The sequence below is a fragment of the Rana temporaria genome, chromosome 4, assembly GCF_905171775.1.
Source record: "Rana temporaria chromosome 4, aRanTem1.1, whole genome shotgun sequence".
NCBI classification, from domain to species: domain Eukaryota; kingdom Metazoa; phylum Chordata; class Amphibia; order Anura; family Ranidae; genus Rana; species Rana temporaria.
The window spans coordinates 341,712,108-341,738,212 of record NC_053492.1 but is presented as its reverse complement, the minus strand read 5'-3'; the positions used below and the strand labels follow the sequence as shown (position 1 = coordinate 341,738,212).

At 44.2% G+C, this 26,105-nt stretch overlaps 1 protein-coding gene across 1 annotated transcript in view; it reads right to left on the bottom strand.

Annotated features, from left to right (window-relative positions):
* The window catches only part of LGALS8 (galectin 8), a 57,204-nt gene that overhangs the window by 18,166 nt on the left and 12,933 nt on the right, over positions 1-26,105 (bottom strand). Inside the window, exons 4-6 of the mRNA XM_040350782.1 lie at positions 24,568-24,784; positions 20,980-21,099; positions 18,393-18,449 (exon numbers count right to left, since the gene is read on the bottom strand). Of these exons, the coding sequence (XP_040206716.1) occupies positions 18,393-18,449; positions 20,980-21,099; positions 24,568-24,784 (394 nt within the window). The remainder of the gene's footprint in view (positions 1-18,392; positions 18,450-20,979; positions 21,100-24,567; positions 24,785-26,105) is intronic.

Sequence of the window (26,105 nt, the reverse complement as noted above, 5' to 3'; positions counted from 1 at the left end):
ACAGTTTCACATACAGGAACTAAATGTAGCCACCCTTTAAATCAAAACGACGTTTAATGAGCATAAAATAAAAGAATTACAGACATGGTAATAATCGGTGCAACATGCACCACAAGCAAGGATACAATACAATGTCAAGTATACAGACATAACAGACACATAAAAGAAAGAGCTAGTTACATGTGCATATACAGAATGACATGTGGGGACAGAACAAAATTGCAGGTCGGATTCCAGGAGCACCCGACGGGAACATTTGAGGAGCTTTATTCATCAGGAGCAACACAGGTGGAGGCCTCCCCCAACCATCTATCCCAGACCTTGTGATATTTGTTGGGGCAGCCCCTGTGAACATAGAGTAGCTTTTTGAAGGGTAGAGTTGCTTTAACAGCTCTGATCCATTGCTGCAAGGTAGGTGGGGGGCCCTCATCCAATTTTTAGCTATCTGAAGCCTGGCAAGGAACAACGTCTCTTGCAAAAAGGTATTGAGATATTTCTCGGCCTCAGACAGTGAAAGGAGCCCGAGTAAGCACATGTAGCCACCCTTTAGAACGAAAGTTAGATAAAATAGGATTTTTTAATACAGCTTACCTGTAAAATCCTTTTCTTGGAAATACATCATGGGAGAAAGAGCCTTAATTACTTAATGGGTTATGTAGTCTCCAAAGGTGATTGGACACAGGCAAACCCAATTAAAATTGAATTCCTCCCCTATATAACCCCTCCCAAATAGAGGAGTACCTCAGTTTTGTAGAAAAGCAATAGGTCTTCCATGTTAACTCCAAAAAGGGGTGGGAGCTCTGTGTCCCGTGATGTATTTCCAAGAAAAGGATTTTAAAAGGTAAGCTATTAAAAAATCCCATTTTCTTGATCATACATCACGGGACACAGAGTCTTAATTACTCAATGGGATGTCCCATAGCAATGCTAAAATTAGAGGGGACGGAGACACAGATCAGAATAAGACCACTATCGAGCCAGAGGATTTATACTGCTGCCTGCAGCACACTATACCTGAAGGCTGCATCCTCGTAACCCCTCACATCTACCTGATAAAATTTGGTAAATGTATGGTGTAACGGAATGGCCCGTGATACCCAGAGACTTTTGAAGGATGCAGGGTACTCCTGTGCCAGCTTCACCAATGACTCTTGGGTCTAGGGTCAGCCTATGTTCATTAGGGGCATAGGATGACTGAGAACTGATATCTCGGATTACATGAGATGGGACATTAATGATAATTCATGTATTGCAGGAGATCTTGAAAAATTACAAGTGGTTTATTCTGACCTCAACAGGTCAATAGAGTGTGATTCATTCAATGTGTAACATAGACTGTTGAGATGCTAATTAAGTCCACCTGGCTGTGGTGATGGGGCTTGCTGTGATTGCATTCTGTTGTCCTTTGTGCTAATTAGGACTGCTCCTAAGATATTTCATTGTTTATGCTAATGACACTGTTTTGTGTGAAGATACTATTGATAATAGAAGTGGAATGTGACTTGTCAGCTGTAGTAATTAACTCCTCTAGATTCGGTGCCAGAAAGTCTGACCTTTCAGGGGTAGGGAATTAGCATGTCAATTATGTTTAGTAAAGGAATGTGTTTTGTGTAACAGGTGAGGATAACTTGTCGCAGAGCCAGACCGTCTGGGTAATGAGTAGTAATTAACTCACCTGAAAGTCATTATCTAAAAGAATGTGTAAAGTGGTGGGTGGAGTTGAGTCATTGTCCACTCTTAGTTTCAACTGTATATAACATGGCTGAGTTACCATTAAAGCATTCATTCGTTTGAACCAGAGACAGCGTGTGTCTCGTCCTTCTGGGGAATGGAATGGGTCCTGTCTGCTGGATTGTGGATTGTGGGATAAGCTGTCGTGGTTGGTGGAATGGAAGATCGTAAACAGTGTTAACCCCTGACAGTTACATATGGACTGAAGACCAAGTGGCAGCCTTACAGATCTGAGCCATGGAGGCCTGGTGATGCACTGCCCATGAAGCACCAACTGCTCTAGTCGAGTGCGCTTTCACCTGAAAAGGAAGGATCTTCTTTTCTGAATCATAGGCCTGAATAATGACTTGTCGAATCCACCTTGCAACAGTGAATCTTGATGCTGCCTGGTCCTTATTTGGGCCTTGTGGCAGAATGAACAGAAAGTCAGTCTTCCTTATCTGAGCCGTAGCTTGCAGATAAACCTTTACCACTCTTACAACATCTATAGAGTGTAGACTTTTCCTCTGCAGACTGCGAATTGGAAAAAAAGACGGTAGGACTTTATCTTGGTTCAGATGAAAACCTGAAACCACCTTAGGTAAGAAATTTGGGCGAGGCCGTAGCACCACCCTGTCTTCATGAATAATCATATACGGTTCTTTACACGAAAGAGCTGCCAATTCCGATACCCTTCTACCCGAGGATATGGCTACAAGAAAAAAAACAGTTTATGTGTCAGACTTAGAGAAATCTGGTGTATAGGTTCAAAAGGTAGCTTCTATAAAAAAAACAGACAATATCAAATTCAAATCCCATGGTCACACGGGAGACTTAATCGGCGGATTTAACAGCAGTGCACCCTGAACAAAGGCCCTAACTAGAGAATGAGAAGCAAGCAGTTTCTGAAAGAATACCGACAAACATGAGATTTGGCCCTTGGTAGTGCTCAAGGCCAACCTCATATCCAAGCCCAACTGAAGGAAGGCAAGAATCCTATTAATGGCAAACTTCCTAGGATGCCACTTTCTGGGTTCACACCAGGAAACATTTGCCTTCCAGATTCTGTAGTAGATGAGCCTGGAGGCCGGCTTCCTAGCATTAACCAGGGTGGATAGGACTGGTCCCGAGGGCCCACGTTTTTTCAGAATTAGGGTCTCAACAACCAAACCATCAAATTTAGACTTTGTCAGCCAGGATGGAATATTGGACCCTGTGATAATAGGTCTGGGCGTAATGGAAGAATCCAAGGTCTTCCTACTGCCATCTTTACGACTTCTGTGTACCAGGGTCTCCTGGGCGAAGCCGGGGCGACCAAAATTACCGTCATTCCTTCCATCTTGACCCTCTGAATGAATCGTGGGAGGAGCGGTACTGGAGGGAACGCATAAATCAGGGAATACCGATCCCATGAGATTGTCAGGGCATCTGAGCCTTGAGCATAGGGATCTCTTGTTCTTGACACAAAACTGTCCAGTTTTGCATTGAACCTGGAAGCCAACAGGTCCACATCTGGGGTTCCCCATTTCTGACATAGGATTTGAAACATGTCGGGGTGTAGAGACCATTCTCCTGGAATGAAGACCACAGATAGCCGAGGAATATGCCTTTCTGCCCAGACCAAGATGTGATTCACCTCTTTTTGGGCATCCAGACTTCTGGTGCCTCCTTGGTGATTGATATAGGCTACGCCGTAGCATTGTCAGACGGAACCCGATCAGGCCAGCCTTGCAGTCTGCAAGACCAAACTTTGAGGGCTAAATGAATTGCCCGACTCTCCAAAATGTGGTAGTAGCTTTTCGGCCCCGGACCACATTCCCTGGGCAGATGCTTCTTCTAGCACTGCCCCCCACCCTAGAAGGCTGGCATCTGTGGTTACCACTTTCCAGGTAACTGGAGTGAAGGATTTTCCTTCTGACAGATTTTGGGGGAGCAACCACCAATTGAGGCTCTGGCGAACCCCTGGAGATAAGACCATAGGAAGATCCAGGGCCTGGAAATCCTTGTTCCAAGCAGACAGAATCCTGCCCTGTAATGTTCTTGAGTGAAACTGGGTGTAAGGGACAGCCTCGAATGAGGCTACCATCTTTCCCAACAATTTCATGCAAAGACAGATAGAAGGCCTTTACCACTCAGACCAAGTCTCCTATGGCTTTTGCCTTAGGCTTGGGAAGGAAAACCTTGCTTAGGGATGTGTCTATAATCATGCCCAAGTACTCTAGCCTTCTTTGAGACTGCAAGGAAGATTTCTCTAAATTGAGGACCCAGCCTAGGTACTCTAAATATTCCACTGTGCTGTGCACATTGTGGTCCAAGCGAGCGGCAGACTGATCTATGATCAACAGATTGTCCAGGTAGGCTGTTACTGCTATGCCTCGTGCCCTTAGTCTTGCCAGGGCTGATTTACCGCAAACCTTAGAAATCTTTGGTGAGCGGGAAATATTGGCACATGCAGATATGCATCCTTGATGTCTATTAATGCCAGGAATTCTCCTCCCTGAAAAGTGGAAACAACTGAACGAACAGACTCCATGCGGAAGGAGCGAATGTTCAGAAACAGATTCAGACTCTTTAGATCTAGGATAGGTCTGACATCTCCGTTTGGTTTTAGAACCGTAAACAGGTTTGAATAGAATCCTGACCCCTGATCCTCTGGGGCAAATTCCAAGATTACCCCTTGGGACAACAGGTGTTTCAAGGCCAGCAGTAGAGGCCTTCTTTTTTTCTGGATCTTTGGCAATTCTTGATCTCAGAAAACGGGGTGGTGAAAGTTCTCTGAATTCCAGCTTGTAGCCTGAGGACACTGTGGAGGTGACCCACTTGTCCTGAATCTCGTCCCGCCAGGCGTTCGCGGAAAGCAGCAGCCTTCCCCCCACTCCACCGAGTGGGGGCATCCCTTCATAGGGAAGTTTTGGGGGTCTGTTTAGACTTTGAACCCCAAGTTCTTTTTTGCCCTTGGGCTTGGCTCTTGGCTTTTCCCCCAATGTTAGACTGGGGTGGCTGTCGCCACTGCCTGAAAATTGAGGCTCCAGGGGCTGGAGAAAGAGTACGTTAAAAGAAAGAGTAAGCGTCCCTCATTTAAACAGGCAGAAGGGTAGACTTGCCACCAGTAATCTTTTGGATGTATTTATCCAGGTCATCTCCAAACAGACCCTCACCCCCAAAGGGGAACGCTGCCAAGTATTTCTTGCAGGAAGCCTCGGCGTCCCAATGTTTTAGCCAAAGGGAACTGCGCATTTGTACCTGTAGGAGATTCAAGCGAGATGCTTGTTGAACAGAGTCCATAATCGCAAAGCACAAGGCCTTAGGAAGGTCCTCAATCCCCTCAGAAGGGAGGAGGTTAATCATCTGCTTCATTTGTTCCTTGAGGAACTGACATACACCAATTACTGCAACAGCAGGTTGTACTACACCCCTAGCCATGGCAGAGGAGGCTTTTAATAGGGATTCCAGCTTTTTATTAGTTGGATCCTTGAAACCCTGCACGAAACCCTGCGCGTTGTCTATAGGAAAGGTCAGGCTTTTGTTTGCACAAGAAATAGCTGCATTTCTAAGTGAAACCTTCCTCCATAGGACAAAGGAGGGAAAACTGCTCAGGAGGAGAAAACAGTTTGTCTGGGTGAACCCAGTTATCATACATCAGATTATCCAGCAAGGGATGAACTGGAAAGGAGCATGCAGCCTGCAGGGACTTCCGAGATCCCAAAGAGGAAACAGAGGACCTAGAAGTTTCAACAGGAGGCAATTTGTAAGTGGCACACACCATCTCTGCATAATATTAACGAGCGCTCCCGTCTCAACTTGCTTCTGAGCATGCGCGGGTTTTTAACATCGTTTTAGCCCACACACACGATCATTTTTTACAACCCGAAAAACTACATCGTTTAAAACAAGGTTAAAAAATGCAGCATGTTCGAAAAAAATGTTGTCGTTTTTCAGAACCTAAAAAATGATGTGAAGCCCACACACGGTGATTTAAAAATGACATTTTTTTAAAAAAAGAACGTTTTTTTCATGACGAAAAATGATCGTCATTAGGTTTGGTTGCCAGTAAAAGACAGAATCACTTTCAAGGCACTCTGTCTAATACATAAGTGTATTCAAGGCAACGCCCCCCAATATCTATGCGAAAAAATAAAAGCCCATAACCCCAATCACATTCTGCCATCCACCAATCAAAACCTCCTCCAGATACCCAAAGCCAGATACAAGTCCAAAGGAAATCGAAGATTTGCAGTCCAGGGACCTCGCCTGTGGAATGCACTACCAACCACCATCCGACTGGAGTCGGACCACTTGGCCTTCAGGAGAAAGATTAAAACCCATCTCTTCTGAGGTCAAGGGGTTCCTTACCAATGAAATGGATACAGCGCCCAGAGGCGATTCAGTTCACATGTGTTGCGCTTTACAAGTCTCTCACTCACTCAAACACTCACATAGGGTTTTATTAGAGAAAACCTCATACCTGGACCTGCAAAAGACCCTGCCAGAAACTTTTCGCGTCACGTATGTATTAGTACACCAAAGTCTGGATCCCAAAGCCCAGACCTCCGCAGAGAGACATTACAGGCAAACCATCGGGTACCAACCATCTTAGGCTTTAGCCCGAGGAATGGTCCGGTTATAGCTCCTAGGTCTCCGCAGCCAGACCATCAAAAGAGCATTTTTCTTCTTAGCACATGTTGAACGTGATCAACCACCTTAACACTGGCGAAAAAACTGAGGTACTCTCCATTTGGGAGGGGTTATATAGGGGAGGAACTAAATTTTAATTGGGTTTGCCAGTGTCCAATCACCTGTGGTGACTACATAACCCATTAATTAAGGCTCTGTGTCCCGTGATGTATGATGCGTAGAGCTTCTGAAAAAGTCCCCTGGGATGTAACATGTAAAGCAGGGTGCCAAGAGTGATGTTATCCCATGAGTGGGCGGAGTTACCTGAACAACCCTTTTGGAGGACAGGAACATGAACATGTGACTAAACACACTGAAGTTGCCGGTCACTTGTTATATATGCGTACAGTATGTTAAGATCTTTTACACCAAACGTGCAATTGGATTTGATTAATACATAGCATTTAAGCAGAGAGCATTAGATCTTTCCTTTTATCTGTTTATATGTAATACTGAACACCAAGGAGATGGTAATTTAGTGGAAGAGGAGAGCTGACCAGATGGTTGTTTGTATTCTCTTACACAGTGGTGCCATTACCGGAAAGTGATGCTGTACTTATCAGGAAGGCTATTTATAGCCTCCTGTAGCTTAGAGATCTACCAGAAAGAGTAAAGCCGGTCATAGACGGAGCGATTTTCTTTCTTACAGCCATGGGTTGCAGGAAAGAAAAATCACTTGGTTCCCCCCCCCCATCAACACAGTCAGTATTGAAGAGCCATTGTGTTCACCTGACGGGGGGAGAATGCAGTGATTATTGCTAGTGGCTATAACAGCCGCTAGGAATAATTTCAGGTAAAATCCGACAGGCTGGTTTTACCCAAGTTGATCAATGTATTAGCCTGGCCATACATTGTTCAAATCTTGGCCGGTCCCTGCTTAACCAGCAGAGATTCGATTTATCTATTGCCAGCTTAAGCATCCACTTTGTACATATTGTTGAAGGTTGTAAACAAGAAGAGTGAGATAAACATCAATTTATTATTTTATATTTTACTAAAATGTGGGCACTTTTTTCTGTGGGATGCACAACAAAGGACTCTGCTGCAGATTTTTACTTACAAATAAGGATGAGCCAAAGACCCCCCGATTCGGTTTGCGCCAAAGCTTGCGAACAGGCAAAAAATGTGTTCGAACACGCGAACACCATTAAAGTCTATGGGACACGAACATGTAAAATCAAAAGTGCTAATTTTAAAGGCTTATATGCATAAGCCTTTAAAAAGTGTTTAGGGACCTGGGTCCTGCCCCAGGGGACATGTATTAATGCAAAAAAATGTTTTTTTTTAAAAACGTCAGTTTTTTTTTGGAAGCAGTGATTTTAATAATGCTTAAAGAGGTAGTAAACCCAAAATGCTGTCTTTGCATAACATTTAGTAATTTTTTAATAAGAATGAATTGCCATGAGTAATTTTTTACTGTACCTGCCTCTTGTCCATGTTATCGATATTTTCTCGAGTCATTACGTATACCGCGCATGCGCCGTATCCTCCCTAATTCCGGCAAGCTGAGACCCTGCCGAAAAGATTCAGTGTCCATGTCGGGGCTATGTCATTTCCTGTTTTAGACGTCAGCCCCGACATCCCGCGATGCTTCATAAGAATTCCTGCACAGCATTCTCCAGGAGGTATGGTTACTCCTTTATGAAGCACGCTGTTATTAGTTTCTATTTGTTTCCGTAGTAATCGGAAACAAAGAGGCTTAGATATCTTTACTAGTGTGCATGCGTGGGATTATAAAGACAAGGACGTTCTGTGGGCGGAAATACAGAGCAATTCAGACACGGAAGACGACAGTGAAGATGGCGCTGGCTAACATGCTGAAATAATCTTTGGACGATTAGGAAAATATGCAGTAAGCCAACATATAATATTTATATATATATATATATATATATATATATATATATATATATATATATATATATATATATATATTTATATATTTATATTAAATGTATGAAGTGGTCATTCAATTCATAATTACATTTTCCTTTCAGAATATTATGAATAAAGTATTGATGTGGGTGGGTTTACTACCGCTTTAAAGTGAAACAATAAAAGTGACATATTCCTTTAAACTTTGTACCTGGGGGGGGCCTCTATAGCGGGGATATGCAATTAGCGGACCTCCAGCTGTTGCAGAACTACAATTCCCATGAGGCATAGCAAGACTCTGACAGCCACAAGCATGACACCCAGAGTCAGAGGCATGATGGGACTTGTAGTTTTGCAACAGCTGGAGGTCCGCTAATTGCATATACCTGCTCTATAGCATGCCTGTAAAGTGGCGCATTTTCCCCTATGTTTAGAACAGTCCCTGCACAAAATGACATTTCTAAAAAGGAAAAAAAAAAAAGTCATCTAAAACTACTCGCGGCTATAATTAATTGTGGTGTCCCGCAATACAGATAAAAGTCTTCTAAAAAAAAAACGGCATTTTAAATTTTAAATTGCGTGGGGGTCCCCCCAAATTCCATACCAGGTCTGGTATGGATTTTAAAGGGAACCCCATACCAAATTAAACAAAAAAAAAAAGTGTGGGGTCCCCCCAAAAATCTATACCAGACCCTTATCCGAGCACACAGTGACTTTGTGACGTGACGACACGCGTCGGGATTGGAGCACTAAGTTTACCATCAGCCTGACAGCAGGAGACGAGCTCGGCCAGCTTGTGAATTTTACCGTTTGCAAGTTCTGCTTAAAATTTGAGTGTTATTGTTATTGATAGTGTTAAGCCCTTTTTTATGGATTCATGAGCATTCCTTACTTTTTACATTAATACCGCCATTCAACCCATCATCAGGGATTTATACCTGGGACTCCAGAGTGGACCAAAACATATAGCTGGGACTGACGAACTTGGCGTTCGTGGATTGATGCCCATGCTCCTCCTTTACAGAGTGAGTGCATAACTGTATGATCAGCTATTGTTCCACCACGGACTCCCATAGAGTTATACAATGAACTTTCTCCCGCTTTTGTATATCCTATTTTCCATGTTACTGCGCATCTGCCACTGAGAACATACTAGCCACCACAAGGAGACTTCTACATGGTCGCAATCACCTCCTCCAGTGTTTATGCTGTTATACCGACAGCAGTGAGGTGAGCTGCTTGCAAGCACAGAGGTGTCTCACACTGCAGGCTCTGCTCAGCACTGTATGGTGACGGGACTTATTAGACACCAAAGCATTTTTAGCTATTCATTTAGACTGTCTTTCGGATCATATGTATTATTGATTTACACACTTCTCTGGATTTTTATACCACTTGGTTTGGGACTATTTATCACTGTTTTTTCATTACCTTCTTCCTTTTTGGATGCAATATACTGTATTTATTGGCGTATAACACTCTCTTTTTAACCCTGAAAATAGAGGGTAAACTGTGCCTGCGTGTTATACGCAGGGGGCTGTGGAAGGTTTTTTCTTGAAACTTCCCTCTTAAAATTAGGGTGCGTGTTATACGCCGATAAATACGGTATGTGTTTTTACTGTCTGATTGTAACACATATAGTACTGTTTATCACTGGATGTATAAGAAGAGTTCACTTTGTGACACATTATAATAGCTTGTATATTGCTAGATGGCATTACTGTATACAATATAGATTCATTGGTTGTTTATATTTTACTCACTGTCCATTTAGGGGAGTAAGAATCTAGATTCTTAACCCCGTCTTTTTGTCTCACAGCGCAGTCACCATTATTTTCACATGAACTTAAATTTGCCTTCATTATTTCTTTGGATTAAACTTGCACATTGTATCATAGTTGTTTTATTGTCATAAACGTTTAGCGCTGCAATATTTTGTATTACATTAAAATTGTTGAAATGAGCATGTAAATATCCAAAACAATCAATTTCCCCTCAAGAGAAATGGCCTATCAGCAATCTATTATATGCTATTATATGTTTCTTATAGCTTGAGTTTACAGATACTTTAAGGCAGTGGTCTCAAAGTACCGGCCCACGGGCCATTTGCGGCCCGCGGACCGGTTAGTGGGGGGGGGGGGGGGGGGAGATTTCCCTCACATGCAGAGTAGCGCAGGAAGCGTCTTTGTCATAAGTTCACTTCTCTGTCTCACACAGAGACGTTTCCTGCGCTACTCTGCACGTGAAGAAAAAAACACAACAAGTAAACGCTGACCTGTACCCCATGTACCCTGATTGTGCCCTGATTGTGCCCCATGTACCCCACGATTGTGACATGTTCCCCATGTACCCTGAATGTGCCCCATGTACCCTGAATGTGCCCCATGTACCCTGAATGTGATTTAATGTGCCCCATGTACCCCGATTGTGCCCCATGTACCCCGATTGTACCCCCATGTACCCCAATTGTGCCCCATGTACCCCGATTGTGCCCCCATGTACCCCGATTGTGCCCCATGTACCCAGAATGTGCCCCATGTACCCAGAATGTGCCCCATGTACCCAGAATGTGCCCCATGTACCCAGAATGTGCCCCATGTACCCAGAATGTGCCCCATGTACCCCGATTATGCCCTCATGCGCCCCATTTACCCTGATGTGCCCCATGTACCCTGTTTGTGCCCTCATGTGCCCCATGTACCCTGATTGTGCCCCATGTACCCTGATGTGCCTTAATGTGCCCCATGTACCCTGATGTGCCCCATGTGCTCTGATGCGCCCCATGTACCCTGATGTGCCCCATGTACCCTGAAGTGGCTGATGTGCCGCATGTACCCTAATGTGCCCCATGTGCTCTGATGTGCCCCATGTACCCTGATGTGCTGGGCTCTGTACCCTGATGTGCTGGGCTCTGTACCCTGATGTGCTGGGCTCTGTACCCTGATGTGCTGGGCTCTGTACCCTGATGTGCTGGGCTCTGTACCCTGATGTGCTGGGCTCTGTACCCTGATGTGCTGGGCTCTGTACCCTGATGTGCTGTGTCCTGTGCCCTGTACCCTGATGTGCCATGTGCCCTGATGTGCCATGTGCCTTGTCCTGATGTGGCCTGTTGTGCTGTACCCTGATGTGCTGTTCCCTGTACTCTGATGTGCTGGGCTCTGTACCCTGATGTGCTGGGCTCTGTACCCTGATGTGCTGGGCTCTGTACCCTGATGTGCTGGGCTCTGTACCCTGATGTGCCGGGCTCTGTACCCTGATGTGCGCTGTGCCCTGTACCTTAATGTGCTGGGCTCTGTGACCTGATGTGCTGTACCCTGATGGTGAGTGATCAGTGTGTAGTGGTCAGTGGGGTGTGTAGTGGTCATAGCGTAGTGGTCATCGTGTAGTGTAGTGGTCATCGTGTAGTGTAGTGGTGAATGTGTAGTGTAGTGGTCATCGTGTAGTGTAGTGTTCAGTGGTCAGTATGCAGTGTAGCGGTCAGTGTGTAGTGGTTAGTGTGATGTGTAGTGGTCGGTGTGCAGTGTGGTGGTCAGGGTTAATAATGCATCCACTGACACCAGTGCTGGGGGTAAAAATGTGTCCGCTTACACCAGTGCTGGTGGTAATAATGCGCTCACTGACACCAGTGCTGGGGGTTAATAATGTGTTCGCTGACACCAGTACTGTTGTTTTTGAAGTTTGAAAGTTTGCATGCGGCCCCCCATGGGATATGAAAACTTGTCTTGTGGCCCTGAGTTTGAGACCCCTGCTTTAAGGCAGGGGTCTTTTTCTGTTTCTATTCAAAATCAATGGTTCCCTATGGGAACCCAATGATTTGAATAGAGGTCGCACCAGAAGTCGGATCAAGATGATCCGACTTGCGGGGCGACTGGTAGGCAGAGAATCTTGAAGGGGAACCCCGCGCAAATTAAAAAAAAAAAATTTGCGTGAGGTTCCCCCCCCCAGGATGATACCAGTCCTTAAGGGGAACACCTACGCCGAAAAAACAGAGTGGGGGTTCCCCCAAAATCCATACCAGACCCTTATCCGAGCATGCCGCCCGGCCAGTCAGGAATGGGGGTGGGGATGAGCGAGCGCCCTCCTGAGCCGTACCAGGCTGCATGCCCTCAACATGGGGCAGCTGCCAGCCCGGTCCGCTCTTCCTCCCTCTTCCGATGTTGCCACGACACTCCCGCTGTAATGCCGGGTGTGCGGTGCGCGATAATTTATATAGGCCTCTTATGACGTCACAGTCTCAGCATGCTCTGGGTGGTGTCGTCACCACCCGGAGCATGCTGGGCCAGTGACGTCATCAGAGGCCTATTTAAATCATCGCGCACTGCACACCCGGCATTACAGCGGGAGGGGAGCGTCGTGGCAACATCGGAAGAAGAAGGCAGAAGTCGACGAGGAAGACCGGAGCGGGCTGGCAGCTGCTAGTAAAAATGCTGCAAGAAGATAGCAGCGGCCAGCCCCGAAGAAGGCACCGGAGAGTGGGAGAAGAACCGGGGAGAGCGGAGAAGACCTCCAAAGGCAGAAGAAAAACCCCGGAGCTGGCTAATAAATAATTTTAAAAACCTGTGTTGCGTTTTTATTTAATTTTATTGACACTTTTCCTCCTGGTGAATGGGTAGGGGTACAATGTACCCCATACTCATTCACGTAGGGTGGAGGCCGGGATCTGGGGGCCCCCTTATTCGTCCCCCCCTTATTCGTCCCCACCCCCATTCCTGACTGGCCGGGCAGCATGCTCGGATAAGGGTCTGGTATGGATTTTGGGGGAACCCCCATGCCGTTTTTTCGGAGTAGGTGTGCCCCTTAAAATCCATACCAGACCGAAGGGTGGGAAACCTCACGCAAGTTTTTTTTTAATTTGCGTGGGTTTCCCCTTCAAGATTCTCTGCACACCAGTCGGATCATCTTGATCCGATTTCTGGGGAGACCTCTATTCAAATCAATGGGCTCCCATAGGGAACCATTGATTTTTAATAGAGAAAGAAATGCAGGACGAGGCTTAACACTGCGTTAAGCCTCGTTAAATCACTTTTGCCGGCGTCTGACGTCTTTACAGCTCGAACGCTGGAGCTTCAGAACGCACTGGTCCTGTTTTTTTTTTGCAGCTTAAAAACGGCTCAGCCATCTACAGCTCAAAAACGTCATGGTGGGCATGAGTCCATAGGCTAACATGGAGAGCTGTTTTTAAGCTGCAAAAAACGCTCAGAAAAGTGGCTGTTAAAAACATCCGTGGAAATGAAGCTTAAAGCTTGAGAGGAATGTTTTTTTCTAGCAGCTGCATACCTGACGTAAATATTACATCAATTATTCAGTTAAAGCAATACGTCTTGGGCTCCATGCACACAGAAGCTGATAAACTGCAGTTCATTGGCGTTTTGGCTTTTTTCTAAAAAGCCCATAAACTGAACTCTATGTTAGCCTATGTGCCCATGGGCGTTTTTTAGCGTTAATGAGCTTTGGAATTTATTAGCTTTTTTCTGAACGCCCAAAATTTGCGTTCAAAGTGCCGATTTTCGGTGGGAAAAAAAAAACGCTAAAAAAATCCATTGAAAAAAAAAGAAAAAAAAAAAAAAAAAAGGTAAAAAACGCTACACTGAAAAACGCTAATAAACGCTATTGCAAAAACGCTAAAAAATGTTAAAAGGCTCCCTGCAAAGCTACTGGCGTTTTTTTAGCTTCTGTGTGCATGGAGCCTTAAAGGTTACCAGTCATTAAAACAAAACTATGTAATTCCTGTACAATTAAGGTCAAAGAAAAGCATTATTATAGCATGTTGAGAGTGATGATTTACGATTTGTAAGACTCCAAAATGTTTTCCTAACAGAAGAGCTCTTTTATTTGTTTATTTATTGTCAATGATCACCCAATACAACCACTGTATGCATTCAGAGAGAAATGACTTGCATTTAGGGCTCTCAAACACAGGGGCATCTAGCTGTACAGGGTGTATCTTGGAATGCAGAAGACCTGAACGCATAGGGCCCTAAACGCAAGTACTGTACCACTCATACCATTCAGCTGCAGCCTGCCATAGACTTTAACAGGCTGCAGACATTGGGGCTGGATGTTGCACCAATGCCTCCTGGGCACACTAAAGCACCAAGAAGATGCATGCAGTACAACTGGATGCCCCAAAGTGCAGGGGGCACAAAAAGGTGTTCCATATACATTCACATTGCTTTCACACTTGACTCACACAGAGTATGAAAGCAACAATAAATGCAAGCACATACTGTTATCTACAATAACCTTAAAAAAACTGCAATTACAAATGCGTTCATAATCCTTTGAAAATTCTTTAGGGTTCATTTAGATGGGCGATGAAACTTCCAATCTGAACCGCCACTTGTGGCGTGTAATCAGATTGCACAGTGTCTTATGTTCGGAACAGTGCACCCACTTCTGCCTGTATGTCAGATTTTGACATTTGATGGTCACTGCATCTTTGGGCTGCCTGCACGCAGCTCCAAGGTGGATTTACATGCAGCTGCTCAGATCGTCGGTCGGGTCTGATCACCGTTCTTAATGAGCCCAAAAAAAATTCAGCAGCAAAACACTAATATCTGTGTACAATACTCAAAACTGCATTGTTTAAGGTTTCCCCCCCCTTTTTTTAAACCTGCTGATCCTGTCAGTAACCGTAACATAATTTCTGTCTTAGGGTGTCTGCATTCTGGATGAAGCAGTAAAGTAGACACCTTTGGACAGCAGCACTGTCTGTTTGGTTGGAGGGCAGTGTTAAGCCCCATACACACGGTAGGGACTTCAAACAAAATTTTTTGTGGGCGTTGGCCGGAAACACCCATAGCATACACATGGCAGGACTTTTTCTGCAAACTTTCCCAAAATCACATGATTTTTCTGCTCTTTACCACCACCCTTTGGTCAACTTCTGCTATTGTTGGTTGATTTTAACATTGGTTCTGGGCATGCGTGTTTGTACTTTGGACTAAAGTCCGATGGGTTTCTGTACAAACGATAGGACTTTGCACCGTAGGACTTTTGTTGCCGAAAAGCTTGTTGCAGAGCGAACTTTTGTCCGATGAAAACCGAAAAGTTTGTCCGATGGAGCGTACACACGGTCAGATTTTTAAGTTTGTTGTCAAAAATTCAGATTGTGTGTATGGGGCTTTAGAATAGCAGATTTAGATGGACTTGACTAACAAATTTAACTACTTGCCTACTGGACACCTTTACCCCTTTCCTGCCCAAACCAATTTTCAGCTTTCGGCGCTGTAGCATTTTGAATTACAATTGCGCAGTCATGCAATGCTGTACCCAAACCAAATTTTTATCATGTTTTTTGAGACAGATAGAGCTTTCTTTTGGTGGTATTTAAAGCGGAGTTCCAGCCTTTCAGTGTTTACAAAAAGTGTAGCTGCTAACTTTTAATAAAAAACAAACAAAAGAAAACCTTACCTGCTCCACGGTCCAGCGACACGGCCGCCCGGAGCTCCGCTCCTCTCCCCACCTCTCCGGCCGGCACCTACATTCATAGTGTGGGCACTATGAGTGGACAGGCGATCTCCTGGGACCTGTCACGTGAAGTACCACTCCTACCGATGCCCCCCCCCCAAAAAAAATTACATGCCAAATGTGGCATGTAAATAAGGAGTGCTTAAAGCGGAAGTTACACTTTTGGGTGGAACTCCGCTTTAATCACCACTGTTTGGTGGAAGGAAGGAAGGAGGTTTTTTTTTATATAAAATGTTGTAAATAAATAACTTCACTGATGTGCGCTAATGAGGCTGCACTGGAGTAGGGGGTGCGCATCTTCACTGACCTCACAAATCGATTAAGATTGTCTTGTCCACGATTCGGCGATGCATCACGCAAGTGCGCATTAGATTCTGCGATGCATCACACAAGTGCGCGCGGTTAAAAAGGTTTTATCCAAAAATTCAAGTAGTCAGAAAAACTAAAATTGTCTCCAGTGGCAGAGTGTTGGCTGAAATCAGAGGCAGAGGGGTTGGCTGAAATCAGAGGCAGAGGGGGTGGCTAAAATCAGAGGCAGAGGGGGTGGCTGAAATCAGAGGCAGAGGGGGTGGCTGAAATCAGAGGCAGAGGGGGTGGCTGAAATCAGAGGCAGAGGGGGTGGCTGAAATCAGAGGCAGAGGGGGTGGCTGAAATCAGAGGCAGAGGGGGTGGCTGAAATCAGAGGCATAGGGGGTGGCTGAAATCAGAGGCATAGGGGGTGGCTAAAATCAGAGGCAGAGGGGGTGGCTGAAATCAAAGGCAGAGGGGGTGGCTGAAATCAGAGGCAGAGGGGGTGGCTAAAATCAGAGGCAGAGGGGGTGGCTAAAATCAGAGTCAGAGGGGGTGGCTGAAATCAAAGGCAGAGGGGGTGGCTGAAATCAGAGGCAGAGGGGGTGGCTGAAATCAGAGGCAGAGGGGGTGGCTGAAATCAGAGGCAGAGGGGGTGGCTGAAATCAGAGGCAGAGGGGGTGGCTGAAATCAGAGGCAGAGGGGGTGGCTGAAATCAGAGGCAGAGGGGGTGGCTGAAATCAAAGGCAGAGGGGGTGGCTGAAATCAGAGGCAGGGGGATGGTGGGATCAGGCAGAGGGATGGTGGGATCAGGCAGAAGGGTGGTGGGATCAGGCAGAGGGGTGGTGGGATCAGGCAGAGGGGTGGTGGTGGAGGGATGGGATCAGCGACACTGGCACTCACCTGCTCTGGTTCAGTGAAGGGGAAGCGAGCTTTATCCATTATGCAGGCTCTGCCTCAGCTTCTCCTGGAGAGGCAGAGCACCGCACGGAGCGACGGATGATGTCACCGGACAGCGTTTCGGCTGACTCGCAGCATTGTGAACATCTGAATCGCGATGCATCGATGCTGTGATTATTTTCAGCACCCCTAATGAGGAGGCACGAATATGCAGCACTGATGAGTAGACAATGATGGGCACTGTTGGGGCTGAACTGATTAATCTTTGTCAAAGTGAGGAAAAAAAATGCTGATATGCTGATAACCAGCATTTCTTTATTTACATGTGACTAGCTGTGATTGCGCCTTGTCATCGGCTCTTTACAGGAAATGTGCCATTGTCATGTACCTGATCCAAACCCAATATGCAGAAAGGGGCTCCCCTTGCGGCTGGGTGCGGTATATTTCTGAAAGTGCCACAGAAGGTATACGGCCCGGAAAAAAAAGCACAGGTTGCTGGCAGGATCTGGATGGCTCCAAAAGAGAGTCACCTTGTGAGGAGTACCAGGAAGTGGTGGTGCACAGGTGGCAAGGAACTCCCCGCTGTGCTTGGAATAAACCGTGCTTCAGAGGACAGCAGTGAACACGCGGCTGGATGGCAAGAAGCAAGAGCAAATCCGTGAAGTAAGCTGCGTCTACAAACTGGTAATCAAGCAGAAGCAAAGTCTGTATAGCAAGCTGGGGTCATGCACGGGTAATCAGGCAGAGGCAAAGTCACAGGCAGAAGGAAGGTCCATGAGCAAGCCAGGGGATGAGCCAGGAGAGCAGATCAATTGATCTTGAATGAGCCGGGTCAATGAACAGGAAATCCAAGTAATCACATAGAGGTTCAGGAATACAGGAAGCCGACGACAGTCCAGCAACTTGGGTCAGAAAGAGGTAGTCCTTTATAGGCCAGCAGGGGGAACCATCTGTCACATGATGCACCATGGCGCCCATTTCTTCTTCTGGCAAGTTTGCCAGTACTTCCATGGTCCATTTCTCTGACAGCCTTGTCCCAGGGACAGAGCGCATCACCAATTGCTGCATGCCCCCCTAAGCATGAAAGCGCAGCAAGAGTGGGAAGACTTCACATGACGTTGTCCCAAATCAAGAGAGCTGCCGCCCACAATACAGTGGGCGGGAGGTGGTTAATCTGGATTCCAGCTAACACTTTATAAGCAGTTACAGCTAACAGCTTTTCCCTTTTGGGATAAAGGTTTTACATAAATGATTATAAGCTGACCTTTGTAAGCAAGAGGCAGACAGACAATCTGATGAAACAGCTACATCTGATTTGTTTTTAGAAAACCCATATTGCTGTACAAACTTAGGTCCCAGGTGCCCCATAAAATAAAAGCTTATTTGAAAAATAGAATAAATACCTAGTATTATAATCAAAATCGGTTTAAAGATATGAATGGCTTCCAACCTTAAAATGTATGAAAATATCTTACCAGACAGCCATCCAAGAGGCTGGCAGCAAGGGAAATGGGTGGTGTACTCTGCTGTAGCTGGCAGAATGAAATAATGTTGATATTAGTTTTTTAATTTTTTATGTCACAGTTTGTCTGTACTAATCAACATAAAAAGAAGTATACACAGCAAATTAAGGCTGGTTCACACCACAAAAAACGCACTCCAGATCTGTTTCGGATGTGTTTCTAAATTAGCGTTTTTTGCGTTTCAGGATGCATTCCAGATGCTTTTTTTCCCTGTTTTTTTGTTCCCTTAACTTGTTTTCGATGTATTTTTGATGCATTTTACTACATTCCAGTACAGTCAAGTTTTTTGCTGGAATGCTCTGAAACTGACTGCACTGGTGTGAGCTATGCCATTGAAAACCATATAAAACCTACTTTCCATGTGTTGGAATGCATGTGGTGTGAACTGGCCCTTACAAACAGATAGATAAGATAGATACACATAGATACACACATTGTATATACACACACTGTTATTTTGTTCAGTAACTGGATGTACTTTGTTATTAATTTTTTTTAAAGTTAAAGTTAAAGGGTCACTAAAGGAAAAAAAATGTTTAGCTGAAATGACTGTTTACAGGGTATAGAGACATAATAGTTAACCGATTCCTTTTAAAAATGATTAAAAATAGATAAAAATCAATCATATAATGTACCTACAGTTTAGTGTCGTTTTTGCTGTTGTTTCCTGGTTCTCTGATGTACAGAGAGCCAATAGAGGGCAGTGAGCCAATAGAGGGCAGTAATACTTTGTCTAAAACTCCTCAGCGCCAATCCAGTTTCGTTTTACACACAGTAATCACACCTCCTTGATTAGTCACCACAGAGAGAAATCTCCCAGTACTGTGGTGATCAGGAAACAGACAACCAGGAAGTGTCCAGAATAGAGAGGATTTACAGCAACATCAAAGCAAAAACGAACAATGAGGATATGAAACCTGGACTGCAGTAAGGTAAAGGAAGCTATTTAGCTAAAAAAAAAAAAATCCTTTAGTGACCATTTAAATGCCTTGAGGCCGCCTACCACCTTTACAACCCCCAACCATCCGTTTTAAATGGAACAGATAACCAATAATTAAATACAAAAAAAGGCTTTCAAATCCTTGTTTTGAGAATTTGAGAATCATGCAGCATGTGACTTTTAGTTGTCTGAGGGCTCATAACTCATATGGCCATGTCTGCATGTAGTAAGGGTAAAAAGGGACATGGTGCACCAGACTAAGTGCAGTAAGTAGGGAATTTATTCAATACAAAGCCCACTGGCTACTAACATCTGTGAGAAACGAGCATGTCAGGTATCCATCCATGGTCACTGTGGAATCTGGAACTGTGTCCATGGGGACATCCCAGCTGGCTGAAACGAGATGTCAGCAGGGCGATGGAGGGGACCAGCCTGATTCACGTTGTTTGGCGTGCGCACCAGTGTGGAACGCACTCGTGAAAGTCTGGAAACTGGAAGGGACGTCTGGGCCTGTCAGATGATGCGTTTAAAAGCTTCTGCTTTTTCTTCAGATTTACTGAAGCCCCTTGGGATGCCACCATGAACACAGTTCCAGATTCCACAGTGACTACAGATGGATATATAAAGAAGGTAAATCAGCGCAAAATGCACATTTTGATTCATACATCATGCTGGCACTGGCTTAGTGCCTTTATTGTAAGTGCATTTTTGTTTTTTATTAAATGTTTCTGTGATCACGGAGAGCACTATGTTAGTATCATTACATGCCATATACGGTACTTGATTGAGACATCATCGCTTGTGATACCTGCCATCCATGCTGCAATGATTTGGACCCACTATCATCCATTATACCCTTAGGGGACTGCAATATTGACCCTTTCACAGCAGGGTCCATTTTGTGAGGTGAGCGGCCTATTGAACTTGTGGTGGAGGTTTTCTCACATTGCACGAGGAGTTTTTTACATGTTCATTGTGCACACTGAAGATTCCACGGATGGTGTTTACAATATTCATATATGGACTTTCTGTTTAGCGCTGCACCTTCTTTTGTATGACTACAGATGGATACCTGACATGCTCGTTTCTCACAGATGTTATGCGAATAGCAAATTGGCTTTGTTCACTACGTACTACACTTAGTCTGGCGCACCACGTCCCTTTTATCCCTATTGTACAGAGACTGCTTCACTCCCAAGGGAGCTGCCGCTGGTGCTGTTTATTTGAATTCATCCATCTCAACCGGATTTTGTTTTTAATTACTATCCTATATAAAATTATCCCCCTTTGTACTCATTTGTTATATTTTTCCTATTGATATCAACGTTGTGTGTGCCCCAATCTTTGCGCTATTTTTCATTTCCTATTTCAGCATGTAATAAGGCTTCTATTTTTTTATAGTCCATTTAAAATTGAGGCAATATTTTGTGTAGACTATACCAAATAATTTACATAAAAGAATGAGCAATATAGATAATACATAAGCGTAAAAGACAGTCAATTTAAAAACAATCAACAGATTTCCCTGATCAAGAGCAATTATTAATGATATTCCTTTCCCCTTCTCCCATAGGAAGAGTGACAGAGAAAATGACTTACTGTTTCAGATACAAAGCCAATTGTATTAATTTTCACTTGTCCATATATGCCAAGTGTATCAATTTTATCCAGGTTAATCCTGTGTTTGTATGAAAGCAAGAATTTCCCATTTGAAGAAACCTAAAAAAAAAAAAAAAACACATTCAGGAACATTTTATACTCAAAAAACTACAAACATAAATATATTCAGTAACAATATTATTTAAAAAAAGGGCACCTCTTACCACAAAGCTTTGCATCGGTATGACCCAGTGTAGTGTACAGTATAGCGTTTTCAAACATAGAACAGCACACAGTCTAATGCTAGGTTCACACTGCTGCAATATAATTTTCAGTGCAATTTGGATGTGGTTTGCATATTCGATGGGGTCAAAAGTGTGCTGAAATCGCAACAAAGCAATACAGGCAGGGCTGTACCCCCCCCCCCCCCCCAGCCTGACCACCATTTCCCAGAGTCCTTCAGTGCACCCACTTTTATTTTAACACTCTTACAACTTAAAGTGATACTAAACCAAAAAAAGTTTTTTTACCTTAATGGATTGCTTGCATCAAGGTAAAAAAAAGTTTTCAGTTTCCCTGTGTGAAAGGGAAGAGAGGGTCGAAGAGATCAGCGATGTACACGACTGCATCTAATCTCCCCTTTCTTCCTCTTCACCCAGCATTCAAACAGCAGCAGGAGCCATTGGCTCTTGCTGCTGTCACTCAAATGCAGTGAAGAGGAAGTGGGGGGGGGGGGGCGGGCCCAAGTCCTGCTGTGTAAGTCAAGGGGCCCAGCTGCACCATTTGTCCCCATAGCAAATGGCTTGCTACAGGGGCAGACAAGAAGAGGAAGAGGAGGATCGGAGCCGCTCTGTGCAATACCACTGTACAGAGCAGGTGTGTAGAACATGTTTGCCAATATTTTAATAATAAAAAAAAAAAAAATATATATATATATATATATATATATATATATATATATATATATATATATATATATATATATATATATATATATATATATATATATATATATATATATATATATATATATATATATATATATATATAAGGTAATATATATTGCCCAAAGAGCAGCAAAGAGACAGCCCTGTATATTCAGCAAAGAGACATTCCAATATATTCAGCAAAAAAACATCCCAATCCGGCAAAGAGACAATTCTATATATCCATCAAAGAGGCGGCCCTATATATCAGGGCTTGCAAAATTTGTTTTGAATCTAGGAGCCAGCTTAAAGTTAGGAGCCAGTTTTTTTTTTTTTTTAACCACTTGCTTACTGGTTACTTTCACCCCCTTCCTGCCCAGGCCAGCTTTCAGTGCCGTCACACATTGAATGACAATTACTCAGTCATAAAACACAAATTTTTCACACAAATGGAGCTTTTTCTTTTGGTGGTATTTAATCACCACTGGGTTTTTTATTGTTTGCTAAAAACACGAAAATTTTAAAAAGCTGCAGTGAGGGGCCCTGATGAGGCTACACTGATGTGCATTGATGGGCACTCATGAGGCTGCACTGATGAGGCTGCACTGATAGCTGGCTGCACCAGCCCTGGGCTGTCCAGGGGGTAGCAGGCTCCCGGGCTGCCCAGACCTGACTCGGAGAAACTATAAAAAGGAGCTCCAGGAGCACAGAGAGGGAAGCGACAGTCCACACCACCATGGTGACACAGAGAGCCACACATGAGACACTTCCTAATGGGGGCTCCACTACACCCCTGTCAGCTCCGCTCCACCCCTGACCCGCCCTTTCTACTTCCCTACAGCCCCGCATCCCCATTAACCCTCTCTTCACAGTTCAGTCCCTCTCCTCCGTTAATCCACCACCCATTCCCAACCCCCGGCCTCAAGCACACACGAGGCATAGTGAAACCTACCTGCCTGCCAGCCGCATGGCGCTCGCTGAAGTGTTCCAGGACACCAGTGCAGTGACTCTTGTTGTGCTCAGCAATCCCCCCCCACGCTACACCACTGAGGCTGATAAATGCCCAGGAGCCAGGACGCCATTTCTATTTGCATTGGCAACCTGGCACCTGGGATTTGACGAGCCCTGCTATATATTCAGCAAAGAGACATTCCAATCAAGCAAAGAGACAGCTTAATCCAGTAGAGACATCCCCAAATAATCCAAGAGACATCCCCAAATATTCAGCAAAGAGACATCCCCATATATTCAGCAAAGAGACATACCAAAATATTCAAAAAGACATACCAAAATATTCAAAGAAGCATGCCCAATCCAGCCAAAACAGTTTAATCCAGCAAAGATACATCACCAAATATTCAGCAAAGAGGCATCCCTATCCAGCAAAGAGACACTCCCAAATATTCAGCAGAGACAGCCCAATCCAACAAAGAGACATCCCCATATATTCAGAAAAGAGGTGGCTCAATCCAATAAAGACACAGTAACACAAAAATGGAATGGTCATAAATTATGATCATACAGTATGGTGTGCCTGATTGAAAGATGTTCCCCAGCCCCACACACATGCCTGCTCTTCCGACCAGCCTTGCCAGTGGCTCATGTCCTGCAAACGAATCTGTGCTCTGTCCTGACATGAAAGGCTACCAGCTTATCTCCACAAACATTGCTCAGACTACAGCTCAGCTCAACTCCCTCTCTGCACAGTGTCAGCAGTAGCTGTGCTCCAGCTTCTCTCAGCAGGGTATTGGAGATCTGGGGGGGGTTAGGATCAGAGTGCAGGAGGGCACAGAGCAAGTGTGCAGAAGTCCACTGGGGGAAGATTGAAAGAATATTCTGATCTCCTAAATACATACACCACTCCTCAGTGTATGTATTTAGAAGCAATGATGCTGCTGCTATCCCCACAGCCCAGATTCCAACAAAAAGCATGGCACTGAGCTGTAGCGGAACAGATTACTAGAAACAGATGGCAAGTATGGGCCCAAGCAGCTGGGCCCCCTACATGTGTATGGGCTGCCCCCACCACAATTCCAAAAAACAGTGCCGTGCCGAGTTTCATTGATGTGAACAGGCACCATTGAAAACAATGTGATTTACATTGTCAAGCAATTCTGTGCGACTCAAGTCACATCTGAAATCGCACAGAGCCTAAGTCTCAGTATGTGGGATACTCATGGTGAGCATTAAATACCAACAAAAGGATCTGTTGCCTAAGGCTGGGTTCACACTACTACACTACTTTCATCCTACTTTGCTCTGCTACATTGGTCCTACATTTATCCTACATTGGTCCTACATCCATCCTACTTTCATGAACAGGATACTACTTTGGTCCGACTTCAATGATATTCAATGGGCCTGAAGTAGGATCAATGTAGGACCAAAAGTAGTACAGGGAGCATTTTCAAAGTCGGACCGAGACGCTCTCATAGGGAAACATTGAACACAGAGCAAAGTAGGATGAAAGTAGTGTAGTAGTGTGAACCCAGTCTAATAGGGTAGTCCAAATTGCATTCACTACAAACAGCCCAGACAGATTGTTAGAAGATCATGTCCCCATCATAGTCTAATTAATAAAAATGGTGTGCCTAACCAAACAAAATCCTTCCCTCCTTTTAAAATATGTTGAATATACAACAGAGTAATGATATAAACTCACCTGGAATTTATGAGGTAAAACAAGAAATATAACTTCAAATGGCTTCCCCGGTGCGATAGGCATGGGGTATGTTTTTTCTTCCCAGCCCCAGCTTCCATTCTGTAAGGTATTACAGATGATCTGGCCCCAGTTCCAGCCTTTAAACCGTGGGTTGAAGTGTAAAGCCACATCACTACGTGGGCTTGTGCTGCTCCCACACTGGAAGTCTATCTGGAACCTGGCAACAATCATTTTAAAGCAGAATTAGGATCGTTAAAATGGTAGCTATGGTCAAAATTTTAAATTACTGTATTTATTGGCGTATAACACTCACTTTTTTACCCTGAAAATAGAGGGCAAACTGTGCCTGCGTGTTATACGCAGGGGGCTGTGCAAAGTTTTTTCCCTGAAACTTCCCTCTTAAAGTTAGGGTGCGTGTTATACGCCTGTGCGTGTTATACACCGATAAATACGGTATATATTCATTTTTACATTGCATTTCAATTCAACTGAAAGAGTGAGTAGTTAATTTTAGATGTAAAAGGTGGCCATACACTGCAATTTGTTCAATCTCTGTACAATTTCCTTTAAATTTAAAAACTATTACCCACCTGAACAATCTATTCAATTTGGATCAACTCAGGCAGCCCCTTGCGTTACATAGCCGATGGTAGATAAAAAAGTAGATTGTGACAGCATATGGCCACTTTTTAATTTTTTTGAATTTTTTTTATTGATTTTCAAATGTAGAAGAATTACAAATTACCCAATACATTAACTGCACAAAACAATAGAGAGAGGACACAAAATAAAACATAACAAAACCACAACACCAGTGGCTCATACAGCGATTCCAGGTATTTACCAAAAATGTATTTAAAGTCCAAATCATACGACAAATGTCGCGTAATCATGAAGGGAGGGGGGGGGGGGTCACACATCCTTCTATAGCATATCAAGAAAAAACACAGACAGGATCAAAAGAAGTCTATAGTTAAAGGAAAATATTTTTTTTGCCTAAAATTAATGTCTGCAAGGTAGACAGACAGAATAGTGTAATGATTCTGTTAAAAAACTAGTAAATACCTAATAAATTCCTTCATCTATATCACCTCCGGCGTTCTAGTTCCTGTTCTCTCATTCACTTCCTGGTTTGCGGCGCTCGTTCATGTAAGAACTACATTTCCCAGTATGCATTGCGGCACGCCCAGTAATTCACACCTCCTTGAAGTCTCTAACACGTAGAGAGCGTCCTGCCGCACAGATGTAGTTCCCAGGAGGGGGTGAGCTTGTTACTGACCACCGCAGTAAAGCCTCCTTTCACGGTGGTCAGTAACAATCAGACAAGCAGGAAGTGAACAGAACAGAGAAGAAATAGAGCAACTTCTGAGCAAAAACGAACAATGAGGAAGTGAAAAGAGGAATGTCTGCAGGTAAAGGATGCTTATTATGAAAAAAAAAGAATTCCTTTACAACCCCTTTAACTGAGAGGACATGGGAGGCTTTCAAAGGGCAACCTATAACATTGGTTAAAGGAAGGCACATAGTTGGTACTTCAA